Source organism: Opisthorchis viverrini (assembly GCF_000715545.1).
Source record: "Opisthorchis viverrini unplaced genomic scaffold opera_v5_176, whole genome shotgun sequence".
NCBI classification, from domain to species: Eukaryota; Metazoa; Platyhelminthes; class Trematoda; order Opisthorchiida; family Opisthorchiidae; genus Opisthorchis; species Opisthorchis viverrini.
The window spans coordinates 263,962-281,244 of record NW_008751834.1 but is presented as its reverse complement, the minus strand read 5'-3'; the positions used below and the strand labels follow the sequence as shown (position 1 = coordinate 281,244).

General features: G+C 41.6%; 1 protein-coding gene across 1 annotated transcript in view; it reads right to left on the bottom strand.

The window, feature by feature from the left end:
- The window catches only part of T265_07601 (hypothetical protein), a gene marked incomplete at both ends in the record, with an annotated part of 19,773 nt that extends 2,490 nt beyond the window's left edge, over window positions 1–17,283 (bottom strand). Inside the window, 4 exons of the mRNA XM_009173165.1 lie at window positions 1,535–1,660; window positions 9,168–9,367; window positions 9,406–9,642; window positions 17,029–17,283. Coding sequence (XP_009171429.1) covers window positions 1,535–1,660; window positions 9,168–9,367; window positions 9,406–9,642; window positions 17,029–17,196 — 731 coding nt within the window. The remainder of the gene's footprint in view (window positions 1–1,534; window positions 1,661–9,167; window positions 9,368–9,405; window positions 9,643–17,028) is intronic.

Below are 17,283 nucleotides of genomic sequence, written 5' to 3'. Positions count from 1 at the left end.
CTCCCCATTTTGCACCCGAACAGCGTATTGATGATGTCCCCTCGATCGACGACGAAATGTTTGCAACAAAATTGCCCAATACAGCCAGCAAACTAGCGATAATCTACCTCGCCTGGGCTAAAAATTTCGTCCCAGTAGCTGTGGTCTAATAGATACTCAATACACTTCCTTTCCAAGTGGATACAGTAACCTGTTAAGAGCAGAAAGATGTCTTGATTTTGTACCCCTGTACAGTAACTTTACGGATCATTTGTATCGACGTATCCATGAAAAATCCAGAGAAGACAACACATTCGGCTAGAAGTACCGCTGAAGCACGAAGCGTCGAGGCGGCGTACTAGAAAACATATCCTCTATGTACCACATATGTATAAATAATACCTAACATCATCACCTAATCTCATTTACACACGAATATGTTTTTGAATTCCGATTAAAGCGGACTATTATAAACGGAAGATTCATATGTGTTCAGTTGAGTCTCTAGCCGAAACCCAACTCTTGCGCAAATCAAGGTATTTGTCGAAGACTGTCCAATTGTGGTTCAAGCAAAACATGAGTTTGACGAAAACTCAGAGACTGTGCCCACCTGACAAACCCCAAGAACAGCATAACCGGTCTTGGACAGTCGAAGAGTTTTCAGCAACCTTATGAGCAGCGTTATACTTTCAGATCTGTTTCATGTAACATAGAATTTCGCCTTGCACTAGTGAACTGGTTTATTCACATGTCTAATATATTTTGTGCCTATTGTGCACAACCAGTTTCCAGGCTCGTCTTTCTCGTAAGCAACACCAGATTTATTCGTGCCACCAAGAGCAATCAGTGTATCCACCGCTAAAAGTGAGATTTCGAATAAAGAATGATGCTCCATTTGCTCAGTCAACAGCCACTTGATTGTTTTCTCAGGTTACTTTTGAGAAATCTAAACGTTGAACCGCGAGAGATCCATATATTTTGATAGCGTTGGTCAGTTTTAACTTCCCAGTGCAGCTGTGTTGACAACAGTCATTCAAGGGGAGCGAACATGAAGTCACCAGCGTGGTTGTACAAAAAATATTTATAGAGGTATTTTATGAAAAATCTCTAGGTTTTCTGCTTTATTCAACAAGTGCGGATCTCTGTGATGTCAAGCTAGTGATTCCGAAAAGTCGCCTCAACCGTTATGAGACAGTTTCACTAAACCAAGCCTACAATCTCACTTTTTACATTTAACTTTTTCTCAGTGAGTGAAAACTCTAAGAAGTCCTGTGACTCATTGTTCGAAACATTTTCGTTTCTATACAACAAGCACCGTTTATTCAGGAAGTAATAGTAGATTTCTCTTGTTTCAAGAGTAGCCAAAACATACAACGCACTACTCACAAAATTGTTGCAAAATCTTTGACAATAGACATCAGATTCATGATGGATTTTGCCAACCTGATTCTACCGACCTGGTAAATGCAGACTACATTGTATGGGTGCTTCTCCTTTCGTCTAATATCTCAAAAAGGAGGCATTTTTTAGAAATTAACAAATTCAAAACACTCACATTTTGACGTAAAATCTCCACGGCTTCTTGATTTTGACATAGGTCGGTTCGCTGTTCTGAAAATCAGTCCGAATCACTCCAAACACCAAATCGCCCACATGGTCGCTTTTGGGGTTTTCAGGGTTGCTAAAATATAGAAAACTGTATTTGCCAATATATTCATCGTTGTTATAATGAATATATATCAACTTTCAGTAGCAAACGGCCTCCAGGTGAGTATACCCAAAATGGAGTTTACGGTTCCCAACTTGATTTATATCCAAACAATTAGCTAACCTGTTTAATGTACTTGAGAGAGGAACGCCATGAAACACAGTATAGGACAAAGATGATAGCTATAAATGGGATAGAATACGTAGCATAACCAGTCGCTGAAAGTGCTTGGTTTCAGCACTCGCAAAACGACTTATTGAATAACGACGTAACGCACATAGAGCAAATGAACGAATATAGAATCTCTACATAAATATGCAGCTTAGAGAATCCTCCGCGGAACTTGGGTAAATGGGGAACTATTCCGGTATAGAGAAGGTCACGAGCTGGAGTTCCGCCCAAAAGTGCGTCTTCGTGCCTTTTTTCGCCATCATCAAAATTTTTGTCCCTTCCACACCAAGATTTATAGGGAACCTGGCAAAGAAGCGTTAGAATTTCGGAAAGCTCAACATGACTGCAGTCTATTATTCCGTCCGTTTATACTGACTTGAATCGCAGAATCTCTCCGTATTTTACTCATCTTGCAACCACACTCATTTAAGATTTTCCACCGAATGAAGGACATTGTTGTTACAATCTTTACTCAAGCTAGAAATGCAGATGAGTGGGTTCTCACTATGTTCTGCAAGTTGGCTAGTTAGGGGTTATCGTTAGTTAAAAAAACATCCCAGCTGACAGAATCATGTGCGATCCAACTGTTCTACGTGGTTCTGAGTTGAAAAGTTTTCATTTCGGTAAGCAGAAGAGAAGTACATCGCGACAGTTCATTGCGCTATAAGCATGATTTAGACCAAATGTGTGATCATAGGATACCAACTCTCGTACTGACATTTAAAGGAATTGACCGTGCTACCGTCAAGTGGTAACACTTGGTCGCCGTGTTCATTGAAGGATGCTGGTGGAAAACCAAGTGTAGCAGCCAAACGGTATCTTTGAGTGACGCGTAATACCAGAACCTCCAGGAATGTAAAACAATACCTCGGTTGGGTTTGCGTACGGTGCTATTAACGTAAGGCATCAACTGACAAAATATACAAGCCTCGACAGTAGGTACTCGTCCACTTGAACCATAAAGTGCAAACCAAATAGAATAAACAAGCTCCCATGTGAAACAGTCACACGTGCATAAGGTTGGACAAAAGATGGCTGGATGACCTCAAGGTCAAATAAGCGAAGTGATAGGGACAAACAAACACAAGTTCATACGCACGCACTAAACACAAAAGTGGAGCGGGTTGTTACAAATAGGGACAGAAGAAATGTGTTTCAAATGCCAAAGTACTCGATGATACTCCAAGAATGACACCAGATTTATGAAATTTCGTTGTTTCTAGTCTTGTCTTCAACTTGTTCTCAGTGACGCAGTTGTTTGCCTTAAAACTAGGTTCAAATGTTTGATTCTGTTAGTTTAAGAAACAACTGGTCAGGGCATCAAATTTTCCACAAGGCGACAATCCTACAATTGTATAATCCTTTCTGAAGAACGTTCATAGATGTGTTGCAAATATCCTACGCATTCCGTTTTAAGTGATACACTAACCGACAGGTAAAACATCTTCAAGTATGAATTGCCGCGAAATAAGTCTTCGTATAAACGTGTAAGCTCGTGAATTTGAGGTTACCGTCACAATGAGGGATGTGCTAAACTAGTTCCCTCCCAGCAGGCCTTGAAATTGTCTGAGCAAACTAAAAGTGTTATGAAGTAGGGTTGATAAAAATAATTGTGCGTCTTCTGTCATATTCCATCGTTTAGAAAATTTGCATGAACTTTCAGGTCAATGAATTCAGCCACTTGAATAATATCAGGTTTTAGTATGACTGTTATGGTTTCCTTGGAGATAAGCTTAATCCAAATTTGTGTTACTTTAATAGAAAAGAATAAAGCAGACATGTGGTTTTACAAAATTCTCACCTTTCCCAGAAGCAATACAACCATACCCTGCAGAATCAGTTGAATATGAATCGAATGTAACGTCATTTTGGTATGCTAGCATGCCTTCTGGTTGGTCTGTCACTAGTATCACTTGACAGTCAAATTGGAGCAGCATTCCAACCGACGTCAGGAACACGCCAATCAGAAGAAATTATAGCGAACCCAAATGACGCTGCACTTGATACGCCTACAAGTGGTCACAGAAATCATTGAGAAAGGCTGCGCATAGTAACCGAAACATGGGATTTTAGCATTCTATCCCTCTATGTTGTGTTTTGACACCCTACATGGCACTCCATCCGGGCTGAGTTTGGCCCGGAACTCCTGAACTTTATCTGTTGTGACAAGAACCATGGTTTTACAAATGTTTTATTTTTTCGTATCATCCGTATGTCACCCCATCTGGTGTACCATCTGTTTATAGATGGCGAGGAAGCTCTGCCATGAAGCACTCACTGGGCCGCCGCAACGTTCATGATCGCACGATAATAAGACATCACTATTTAAGCAAATACATAGTCCACACTCACCGGAACAATTACGCCAGAAAAGGAGGACGATCGTTCAAACGAGAGTGGTGTGACTATGAACAAAATACTCATCCCGGAAAAACCTCAAAAACAGATAGAATAATGATGAATTTCACACTTCCTAGAGGACGATCTTCAAACGAGAGTGGTGTGACTATGAACAAAATACTCATCCCGGAAAAACCTCAAAAACAGATAGAATAATGATGAATTTCACACTTCCTAACTTCTGAAGAAAGTAATGCTGGTTGGGAGGCAGTAGTGTTTATAGCTGATTTCGGACGAGTTACGGTTTTTCTCGCTGGTACGATTGAGAATTTTGTGGAATCTGGATAAAGTTGCTAAGAGAGAGGTCGCTTAATGTCCTCAAATAGGGAGATCAACTTTTGGAACCGACCAAACCTACGAATCGTTCTCTACTGGGCCGACGGAGAGGCCTTTCACCAAAGGTGACCCTTTGAAGAAAAGACAGGTATATATCAAGTTTCATTCAAAACCAGTCTCTCTTATTATGACCTTCATCTGCCCGAATGGACTAGTTCATTCAGTTTTCGATAAGCCTGCTTTCAGATTTAGGGCTTAATCACAACCCTAACTGCATTGTTAGCCTTCGGAATGTTTAGTTTTTGGTAGAAATTTCCTACTGTGAGTGAAGCCAAAAAAAAAACGTACTGTACACTCGTCTTGTTCGAATTCGGAATCATCACCACTTGAAATCTCACAAAAATCCGGAGAGTCTCGAACACGCAACATCCCGGCTACTGGTTTGAACACTTAACCGTCCGCCCACTACTGGCTGATCGCACTTAGACAGCATACAGTGTTGAACGTCCTTCACTCACGGAATCCGCGTCATATGGTCACGTTTTGACTGGTTCCTCCAGTAACGACTCTCAGATAAAACTTTCGCTCGTCTATTGAAATTCTTCTTTATCTGAGTTACTTAGATATTGATGATTGTTTGAATCGCCTTGGTAATTCTAAGCCGAAACATAGTATTGCAAGTGAAACCAGTCTATGTCGAAAGGCGCGGAAGTTGAAGCTACACGAGTTTAAATCTCCCTGTATATTTGTGAGGTGTGCACTGCTGATGATTTCAAATGAGGATAAAACTGCTCTACAGTGCCCCTTGGATTCTCAGCACGAGTTGACTCCACTTACTGGGCAACGTCTCAATTAAAAACCAGAAAACTTTCTCGAACTACTGTCATATTTGGTTATGCCACCCTACTGTTTTATCATTCAGCTATTGAAAAGACAACATAACCCTGCTTCTGGTTAACTTCAAGACCTAGTGAGATGGAACGTCATAATGTCGGGACTCACTTTTCCGTCTGCTTCAGGTACGCGCTTTAGTTATCTAGTGAAGATTTCTTAACCAAGCTACTCAATGGAGGGTGATGTCAAATGTACCCGTGGCTGCGAGTTGGATATAAATCTCTCGACTTTGAATCACGTTCAAATGAAATACGCGTCAAAACAAACCAAAATTACAGCTTCGCTTCATCGGGACTTAATACTCAAAGCCATATCTGTGAGTATCTTCCATTTGTGGTTGCCACTGTGTGGTTGACTAATTGAAAATCTCTCAGGAAGGTGACACAAAGTGTCTGCCTGCAAACTCATATCGGATCGCAGGAGACATAATCCGTTACACAACCGTGTTTATTCCTATGGCGGAGGGAACAGAATGTACGCCCTGCACAAGTACATGGAGTCTACTTTGATGAGGACACAGGGGAAAAACGAGGTTCGTAAACTCTGTAGAAGCACGTATTAGCAGTAGAATTTGTTTTAATGGACAAGCACACACGAATTCGCGTTAAAAAGACAGCCAAATCTTCCCCTAAATTTCATTTGGCCAAGGTGAAAATGAGAATAAACTAAATGTTCTCTTCACCGCATGCTGCTTATAAGCAAATTTTTGGGTGTTATGACTGCCATGGGTTTGCTCACCAGAAGGACGAATGTCTGGGATTTGTTTGCATATCACATCTGGGAATTTTTTGTCTATTGAATGCTCAAAATAATGGGTTTGTAAGACAGAGGGGCGTCGGCGCAAGCATTTGGACAATCGGCTGTAGGATGACATAGGTATGTCGTTGAAATAAGCAGTGTGTGGACATGTAACCGGCAGCATCACACAAAGATGACCTGACCTACGGATAACACGAAGCTGTTTTGCTCCAGTAAGGTATTATACACCGCCTATGGTGCCGAAAAAACGCATTTGCGAATTAACTCAAGAATCGATGTGATTCATACCGAGTATCCTGCTCAGTAGTCTTGTTTTTTCGCCTAACACGAGGACATCTGAGAAAATCTTGATCTTAAGAGCTTTAGATGATATTGGCCTTTTCGACCTTCATCTGCATCAGCATATCGAGGTTTCACAGTTTCCTCAGGTTCCTCTCCAACCCCCAGTTAGCTAGCGCAAAGTGGCATCACAACGTGACTCCATTACGAAGGAACTGTTTCTTGCCAGGTTAAAGGGTGAAAAGTTCCAGTACGACTGTGAGAATGTAGCAACACGATCAGAGATAGTTTTGCCATATTCGTCGTAGAAAACAGTGAGTTTCAAAAAGCACTTGCAAAAATGGCAGTGAGACTTCCGAAACTGGCTGACCTGCGTCTGACCCTACACAGGTGGAGGTCTCAAAAGAACCCTGTTTTAAATAGCTTAATTATGTAGGAAGCTGGCTTCAAGCCAGAAAAGTATCTTTCAGGAACGACTTCTTAGCCCGTTTCGGATCGAAGACTTGCAAACTCAGTTTCATTTGCTCGCATTTCATGCGTGCATGTGGTCCATAGACCATGGCATAGTAGACTGCTTCACATCCTTTCCGTTTAAACATTCATTGGCTTGCATCACGTTTGAGCGATTTTCAGACAGATTCATTCTTCTAAATTTCTACAAACGTGGAATTAAGCCACGAAACTAATACTCTTAAAGAGCGAATGTTTGAACTGAAGTGGTACGACTGCTTTCAGTAGGGGGAAGGTTGTTTATAACACACGAATAGTGACTCATCTGAAGTGGACAACGCAAACGTTCGACTAACTAGTAGCCCCTAGAGAGTAGGGCTATTAAAACCACAATGTGGTACGATAACTATCATTTCGAATAAATTATGTATGTGTGGCAATACCCCACTTAAATAATGGCAGCAAGAGACTCCAGCATTAATGAAGCTCTTCAGGACTGCGTGTCCTTTTGCTACCAGTATTTTCATAAGTAGTTACCAACTTCATGACCTCTTGTCGTAGAATTCATAACTGATTACCTAGTCCACCCTTGTGGATCTACGGCCGCTGTTCATCTTGCCATATTCCAACCTCCTGCTGCGGTATGAGTTAATTTTTCACATTATTCTACTGTGAACTAATCTACACAAAGAAATACAAACCCAGTGACCTCTGTGATTTCCTTTACTAAACTCCTCTAAGAGAGCGAAAGCATTGCTTTCCCTCTAGTATGCCGAGAAGATAATGCGCTATGATGGTCTCCCAGAATAAAATAACTTTCTAAAACCATGAACGACGGATTTGTTTGCATCACATCTCGGATTATTTTCACCTTGACTTTGTAAACTCATGGTCAAAAATGATTGTTTCGTTTTTATTCGTTCGTTCGTGACGTGGTGAATTTGCTTCATATATTTATGTCAGCCACACCCTCAACGGATCCTCGATTACCGACCTGGTATTTGTGTTTCCCGTGTTCCGTCCACACAATACCGGTTTTGTAAAATTAGCAGCAATCAGTTGGAATGTGTGCACCGTAATCAGAGACCGTCGGTTACTGGTGAATGAACCTCTGGCAGCCAAAAATCAAAGCAAGTCTTTTAGACTGGATTTCAGCTTGTTGCAGACAATTTCACATACACGTAGGGCATATTTTGCCACGAAGACCTCTGGCTGATATTCGCAGAGTTTCATGAACTTTACAGGACCGTCTTGTCTCAATAACCCAGTAATAATCTCTCCAGAAATTCATTTAATTAGCCAGCGCCATAATAGCCAATTGGAAGTTTTCGGAGCATCTGTAGACTCGGTGGCTAAAAAGATTTTCGCCGATGGTAAGGCTGACGGAAACTCGGGGACTGCGCCTATTTGATGAGCACCGAGGAGTGCGAAACCGGTAGTGGGCTGTCGAAGAGTTTTCAGCAACCTTGTGAGTAGTTTCTTTTACAAAGAAATGGCTATTATTTGTTCGCAGAACACACTAAATGTAAGGTTGGTGTCTGGTTTATGCCGTATTTTCCATAGAATCGTTTGTTTTACCAAATTCCAGCGTGGCAGCAAGACATGGCGCACCCCATGCATAAAACATTTTGCCAACCTTTGCGTTGTTTTGACCAGATTCTAGTTATTTTATCAGAGAGATCACTGCACAGAGGCAGGTGCCCTAAATGGGGCCAATAAGAATTTGTAATGGTCAGAAAGTCATCGGTGACCGTGCAATAGTCTCTTGTCACCCAAGGGAACGACTAAATTTCGATAACTTGCTTCCGATCCTGCTTGAATCAAACAGACCGATACAGAAATGTGTTAATTCCGGCAACTAGCGCATAAATAGATCTAGCGGTTCAATTACTCACTAACCACTCAGCTTTTAGTTTTGAATGTTTATTGGGTTCTTTGTGCATTCCCAGCAGCTCAGAAAATACGCTGGGCTAGTTCGACAAATGAACTTACCTCTCTCATGTGAAAATCAGCTAGCTTTTTCAGAGAGGGCAATTTTTGTATAGATTGGGGACCTAAGTCCACCTCTCATGGAGAGGCATCCCATATGAAGGGGTAGTTTTGACGTTTGACATTAGTGTGCAGTCGAAGTAGGAAATAGTGTTCGTGTGACAAACCTCGAAACTAGTAAGTACNACTAGTACATCAATGAAAAAAGTGATGACTCAATCCAGAAAGAGTGCAACAAACCACTTCAGAAAAAATGTCTTACCCGCAAAAGCGAAATGTAAACAGCTGCTGGTCAATTTTTCCACGCTTTGTCAACACGTTCAAAATATTTGACATAACAACTGGCTTTCTGGCCCAACAACGTAGCCCAAAAACGCCGTCAGCCTTAGACATAAGGTTCCTTGGTCCGTTGTAATCCAGTGTCTCCATAAAGGTGAAATTTTCGAGGATTGACGAGCCAAGCTTTGGAATGCAGCAATAAAAACGGAAAAAATACCTACTTTCAATATATCGGTAACCAAAATTCCTTGTAAGGTGATCGAAACGTAGCGGGCAGTGTGAGCAATGCCCTGGGTGTGACTTTGAGACGATAAAATTCGGTCGTAAACCCTTCCGAAGCTTAACTTTTTACTCTTTGCTGCACTTGATGGAAGCCAATTGATAGAACCACCGGTATCGAAAATAACGGAAAAGTTTTGCGGAGGCTCGCCCATCTGTATCTGTCCCCAGTAATGCCCCTAGAAATACGAACATCCAGTTAGCAGGCACTGTGAGATTACAGTTTTGTCAGTCCTCAACGGTAAGTGAACAAACTTCCTGAAATTCAAGTTAGTTACGTTTCTGGAGCCAAATTTAAGTGGACGTACTTAGCATCGTCTGCTGCAAAGTAAGAAAAGAGGATGGCGAGCGCCAGCAGCATGTGTGTTTGGTAGGTCTGTTGATCAACCAACGCTCAAATCCAGGTTTTAAATGCATCACATCACTTTCGTATTGGATACTTTAAACTAACCAATGCGGAGAGAGTGTTTCCAAGGAGATCACTAATGCCTGAAACGTGAGTGACTGTCAGGCGGCCTGGAAACTTGACAAGATACGTCGGACGGTGATTTATACCGGGTTTATCATCAATCCAATTTCACGGTTTGGCTGTTCCAGTGATATTCGCGAGGATGTTTCGTCCACTGGACTATAATTCGGTCAAGTAGTGATATATCCCTCACAGTCGTCATTGAAAAATTTGGAGTAGCGCTATGCGGTGCGTTGATAACATACCTTTCTCAAGGCCAGGTAGTTCAAACTTCACAGAACCTCCCTGGCATTTCTATAGTCCTCCGTTCTCTAAAAAACCACTTATGTTAGAAACCACCTGCACGTGATTATTTTAATGCTTTCGATTAACAGCACGACAGTTCCACTGAAAAATTACCATATCGTTTTGCGAATACTTACAAAAATAGGTATTCACTATAATCAGTTTCTGCACCAACATTAAGATTATGACCAGATCTGTCTGTTGAATCGCAAATCTTCTCATCCCACCGACAAAATATAAGTAGTTCAGAAGGAAGAATGATTTACGAAGTGTGAAATCTCCACCTGAGACATAATTACTCTAGGAGTCAGTCAACACCTGACCATGTGATGTGAAGGATGAGTGGCACCCTACTTCAATACAAAGAATTATATCCTATATCAGCTGCTCATTGCCAAAAGAATTGGACTCCAGCTACTAGCCGAGAGGTCGGGAATTAAGTGCTTTGGTAGATTCATGAAATACGTACCGTACTATACCTCTTGGCTTTTTGGCATTGGCTGACTACACTTAGAGAACGAAGCATCAGACGATTCTCAGGTGACCAAATCAATCTTCTTTTGACTTTTATTTGATTCGCAGATATGTAACAAGGGTCATCATGGCAGCGAAGATCCGTGTTGAACGCTGATTTCATGGTGTTCATGTTGATGATGATGATGATGATGATGACGATGACGAAGATGTACATGGGCCGTTTTTGGAAGATGAAACCATGACATACTTTGGATTTCTTCCATCACATAAAAGTTCACCCATCTTATCAGGTCCGTGCACACCGCGCTGACCTACCGGCCACTAAGAACCACCTTCAGGTTTCTTTTAGCGTTCGCGTCATTGATTGTCGTCAAATTTTGCTAAAAAGTGAAATTTCTTGTTTCAGTCCCGCGCGGTTGGTCATGTGGCTGCAGATTTTTGGGACTTACTTCTGGATCTGGTCTTCAGTTGGATATAAACTGCTTATGAGCACAACGCTTTTGATGCACAAGCAGGCTGACTTCAAAGAGAGACCGAAATTCAAACGCTTGATAAGAATTTCATCACGACCATCGATAGCACCAGAGACAGCGGTGCTCGATTAGCCCAACCTAGTGCTTAGCTTCCACAAAGCTATAATGGACGATATCTGAACATGCAGTCACATTTTATAAGCACCGAAGCACCACGTGGTCTGCAAGCAAGAGTTTATTTTTTTAGGTGGGGGCCTGGCATTATTCGGAATTCCGAAGAACACCATTAATATCTCTTATTCGAAAAGCGTTTTCGAACATCGCATTAAGATACGGTGTTGTACCTCGGATCTTGTTTTTAGATTGAGGCTTTCAGATCAGAACGAATACTGTGCTTCTTAACCTATTCTGGGGTGATGGTCAACGTATTTAGGATCCATCTTCTAAATGGTTATTGCAGATCTATTTGATCTGGTGAATTTCCACACTTTTCAAGTTTGCTTATACTTCTATTAAAAATGAGGTCTCGTTACGTTTAGGAGCTTGGCTCATTGATGACCTACACTGACGAGGTCACAGGTTCGTCTGGTAACAACTTCACCTTCAACTAATAACCACTAAACGAACAAACATTCATCCATATGCAATTCTGTAGCCTATCTTAGGTAGTCTTCTCAAATAATCATCTTAAATCACTCTGTTCAGTATTCATTCCCCACAACCAGACATCTTTACAACTAATAGGGTTTTTCAATCTCATTTGTATATGTTGCCGTGGGGAGCAAACGCCACTAAATTATGTCATGCTGGTAGTTCGTACTGGTCTGGAAAAAAAACAACTAATGCGCAACCAGCTACAAAGCTAGCCACTGAGCTTTGTTTCGACAGTTACGAAATGGCTCTTTGGCTAGCCACTAGCTTTGTTTCGACAGTTACGAAATGGCTCTTTGGATTATTCGAACCCTATTCATTCAACATCCAATAACCCCAGACTGACCCTTTTCTCAATGAATGATGTTCGAGAATGACTTATCTGTGTAATTTTTTGCCTTTTCCCTTCAACCTTAAGAAAGGAAGGCACAAAGAATACTATTTTAGATGATGGCATGAAAACACAGTGCAGGAAGTGGCGCAATCCAATGAGTTGTCATTGTTGGTTCTACTGTGTGCTGCCTCTTCTGGGCTTTCGAACTGAAAAACCCTTCATCGAACGCTGAATCCTCGGCGATTTTCATAATATCCTCGCAGTTTGGGCACATGTACTCTGACAAGTGGAAATGGTGAACTGCCAGGCAGATACCTGTTGCCATTCACATTGCCACGCGTGCACAACTATAAATTACAAAAATATTTATCTACTACTTGCGAGTGAACGGTCAGTGATCTGTCGCCTTTTTAAGGGCTTCAGAACAATAAATTTTGAATAAAATTGACATTTCTAGTCGCTTTTAATTGTGTAGACGAAAGAATAGTTCAATCTAGTTAATCCACAGAGCCTGATTTTTACGGGCCAGCAAAATAATACTTCAAGGAGAGACGGATGCTGAACAGATACCGAAAAATCTAGAGATGACAGTCAAGATAAAAGGGCTGCAGAGAAATCTACCACAAAATGCAAAGCAGGCTTTCTACTGGAAAGCAGTGTGATGGTGACTGAGTTGGAATGTCTGCTTAGGACACGGCTGATACCATGTCCTCTTAATTCCAATATTTCATTGAACGTGTGGCCTATTAAGGCTGTTCGCTGATCAAGTTAAGCTACGCCTCAGTCCACACACCTTTCATTCGAATGCTATAGAAAACTTCAATGAGGAAATCCCCTTCCGTAATCTAAGACACTATAGAACAATAAAAGTGTTTCTGCGTCCAGTTGTGTTTCATTTGTATCCATAGAGTCGTAGTTTTAAGAGTCTTTTGACCTATTTGGTGCTTCTGTACCAGGTAGTCGAACCGAAGTAAGAAGGCATTGTACTCCAGTCCCACTGCTTTGTTGACACTGTCAGCAGATACAGTGCCAAAATATGCTTCGCCCCTCTAATGTGAGGTGAACATGAAACCTTTGCATAACGGGAGAGCAATTCAAGTTCCACAACTACTTGTTATTAATCTGATGAAGTTGTCCAATCCAATCGTCCCAGACTTACCGGGACATTCTGGTAGCCTGCTCAACTGACGCCTACATATTATATACTTAATTTATCGGTTAGCTTATTCTACTTGTCTGGTAAAATTGGCAGATGCTTTGTCATTAACCGATGTGTATGATGGTCGTTGGCTTGCTCGCTGAGCTGGGCAGTTTGATTGCAAACGTTTCATCATCAATCGAGGTGACATCATCATTGCGTTACTGCGGTTCTAGGCCAGAGAACATCCAGACGTCTCAACCAAGAGTGAACATACTCACTTACTCAAAATTGACAATAGTTGTGGTGCGTTTAGCTTGTTCTGGTGTGATGTTGTTAGTCCTACTGCCATGCTATTCGCGGGCATATGTTTGTGACTGATTACGAAGGCAACGAAAATGCAATTCCGTCGTCCTCTTCTCCGGTGCGGATTACTGAGACGAAAGTAGATTGGTCCAGACGTGAGTGATGTGGATACAATTACTTAAGTAAGTTTTTGTTTAAGTTGTTTACCTATCAAAATACTTTAATAGGCATAACATCTGAAATGAGTGCAACCTTGGTCCTATTGAGCCTTGTAGACGTTGTAGTAGATGACGTTTTCAGAAATCATATTAAACTTGATTTTCAGTCACACATGCGGATGTCACTAAAACTGATTAGCCTCAGTGAGATTGAGGCACACATAACTGCGCAGTACTTAGATGTGAAAAGACTGCTTTTATACTGGCTGGTTAATGGTAAATATTCGATTGATATTAGTCACTGAAGCCAACTATGTAAAAAAGGCGGTAAGCTTTGCACGGCAGTTTTATCCTTCTTGCAAATATTCAGTAGTGAGCACCTCACGAAACTCACACAATGTCGAACCACAAGCTCCCGGCCGGTGACTGAACACTTAACCGTCTGGTTATAAGTTGCTGATCAGAAGCGTCATTAGCTTTCATTTAGACAGAACATAGTGGCGGTCATCCTTCAATAATCGGAACCATATTACTAGATTGCCTCACTCCTCGATCGATGAGTTCTCGGAAGGAAGTTTCTCACATCCACCGAAAGTATCGCTCCTCTGAGCTGCTTAATGCTTCATGATGATGGTAAGAGACTTAATGACGTTCGGCAAAGACTTCGTCCTGTCAATGAATCCAGTCAATGCTAAAAAACAGAGAAGCACTACACAGCTGTCTATTCATGTTGGGAAACATCAGAGCTGCGTATCCCACGAAACTCAGAATGTTTCGTCAATCTGAGATGACTTTTATTTCTGAAATGGTCAACTTAACTGGCCCGAAATCTAGAGTATCGAAATCAAAGTTCGTAAATCTCGACGCTAATTAGATTCCGCCCGATGATATACGGCTGACAGGCGTCGCTCTCTCAAGTATCATTACTGATAGTTATTCACGAGAAAGTTTCTCACTCGAACTAGGTAAAACAAATCCATGTAGAAGGTTTTCGGTAAATTTTCTTTCCGCTCAACCAAACTCCTGACCATATTTGACAGTAAGGGGTAGTAGAAATACCGGCTGGTTGATATAAGGCCCAACTCGACGTCCATGGATGATAAATACCCCCGCATAGTCCAATAAGACTCTGAGCGGTTGCCGTGAATTTGCATCGTGCGTGTTTAAGTAGAGTGATAAATACCCGTTTTCGTCTAGGAGATTAGTTACTGATCTGCCCGAGCGGATGTGATTTATTATCATGAAAACATGGAGGGCTGAGGTTTTTTATAACTGCCTTGGCAACCACATCAACCTGGTGTGATTGCTTGCAAGCAAAACTTGTCACTTTTCAGGATTGTACTTTGAGCCGTATATGGTACCTTATACTAGTGCTACCTATTCTCAAAATCTAGCATCGTATTACGGGACAACGTTTTGAGTTGGCCTTGTCCATTGTAAATTCATGACCTGTAATTGCTTAACAGTTGGTCGTCGAAGAGAAAAGTTGAGTGTCGCATGGAGGTTCTTATCGGATATTCTGTAAATTTACGCAAGCACCAAGGCCAAAAATTGGATATATCAATGGAAAGAGGACATATTTGCATGTAAAACAAAAGAGTGAATATAGTTAAAAATGAAAGGGAAAATAATTTCAAAGGGTCGAAAATTGGGAAACCGCTGGAGTGCTTTGACTATCCATGTCGGCTATCCACTGTTTTTCCTGAGCTGGCCCACCGCAGGCTGGGGACGTTTCAACGTTTCGAAAACCAGCTAAATAAGACCGCTGCGATTGCTACAACCTGGTACACTTGATTCTGACTTCAAGCTTTTAGCATTCATTCTGATACATTATTGAATAAAACTATGGAAAGTAGATATTTCAGCTCACACAAAGTACATCACCTACGTGGAACTGATAACCAATTTTTTTCAGGATATTTTCATCATCAACGTCCAATTTCCGAGGGTCTGATTCGTGACTTGCATCCTGACTGGTGGGAAAGTAGCTTCAAATGTGCTACTGATTTGCAAGTTTCAAGGAGAAGTTCTGGTAATCCGAGAGTCGACCTTCAGTAGTCAGTACCTATAATGGTACTTGTTGAGAAGGCTGAAAGACCTGCTTATAAGCGCCAGAACCAGTTCACAATTCCGAGTTGTGCTTGCTGCTGAAGATGGCCCATAAGGCATGCAAATGTGATGAGTCAGATACCCATGTGTTCTGCCTTACAACGGTACATCCAAGCTCAACAGCGTAAATTTTTGGGATGCAATGGTTTGGTTTGGAGCGTCAGAACGCCACAGATTTCGTCTAGCACATGAGTGATATTTTCGACTGACGACTGACATTGCGGAATGGGTCTTGTTTGTCAGTGCAGTTTCGTACGGGTACGGTTTCCGGGACTTTTCAGACCGACGTGAATTTCGAGTTGGGGGAGTGTATTGGAAGGTCGGCTTTCTGGAGGAAAAGTGAGCTGTTAACTCCACGAGTACCATATTAACATGTTAACATAACAACATATCTTCACAAACACTTTCATAAATCTCATCTAAGTATGATCATTTGTCTGTTTATCCGTAATCTGACCCGCTCAACCATGTTTTCAGGGATTTCATCATCAAGGTATTAGCTGAGCTACAATAAATTCATCGGTTACACTTTCACTTCATTTCATGCAGAAACACCAAATTTACGAGCTGATAGACTTTTGCCATCGGTTCAGAATGATAAAAAGCCTGCTCAAAAGGTAAGTTTGATGGGGGTCTAGGTCTAAAAAACTGATCAAAAGGTAAATCAGCACTCCGAACCAAATATACGTACGAAAGCTCTTTAAATTCGAGGTACTGAGTACCTTGTAATAGCTATTTGGTAGCGGTCTTCAACATCGTTTTTGTCAAGATTGACCTGAACGGACCGATGGGCGGCTTTCCTAGCACAGCTTTCTGATCTATTGCCTTCAACTGCTTTGAAGAATCTGGCCTTGTTGCCGGCTGGTTTTGGTACACAAGCAATTCATCAATTTCGAGCACTGGAATGACATCCTGGCACCCATTTTGCTCAAGAGCTGCTTGATGCTGTTGAAGAACCAGTGTCCGTTCTGTTCAACCGGTGTCTAGCTGCTGGAAAAGTACCCGGTTGTTGTACAGGGATAAAGACTACTCCGGTACTTGAGGGCGATTCTTTGAAGTGTTTGTTTTAGATATTGCTATCTAGTGAACGCACCTTCGTATCACCGGTTTATCCCATTAGGTTACATACATTGTTTAACATTGGACGTTCTCACCTGCCCAATACACTTGATCGTTTACTAAATCGTTTCAAATGACAACATGGATCAGATGGTTTCCTGTACTGTAGCACTGCCACTAGAACGGACGATTGAAGCATATTGCTGCAGATTCCTTTCGATGATGATGGCAGGGACGGTCTAGCCCGGATTTTTACAGACTGGAAAAAGCCCATGGGTCTGGATGGACAGAGTTTCTGAACTCTTCCAACGCAAACTATCCTTCTCCAGGGAACTATTTCCTCTCCTGTTTCCCGGGATGC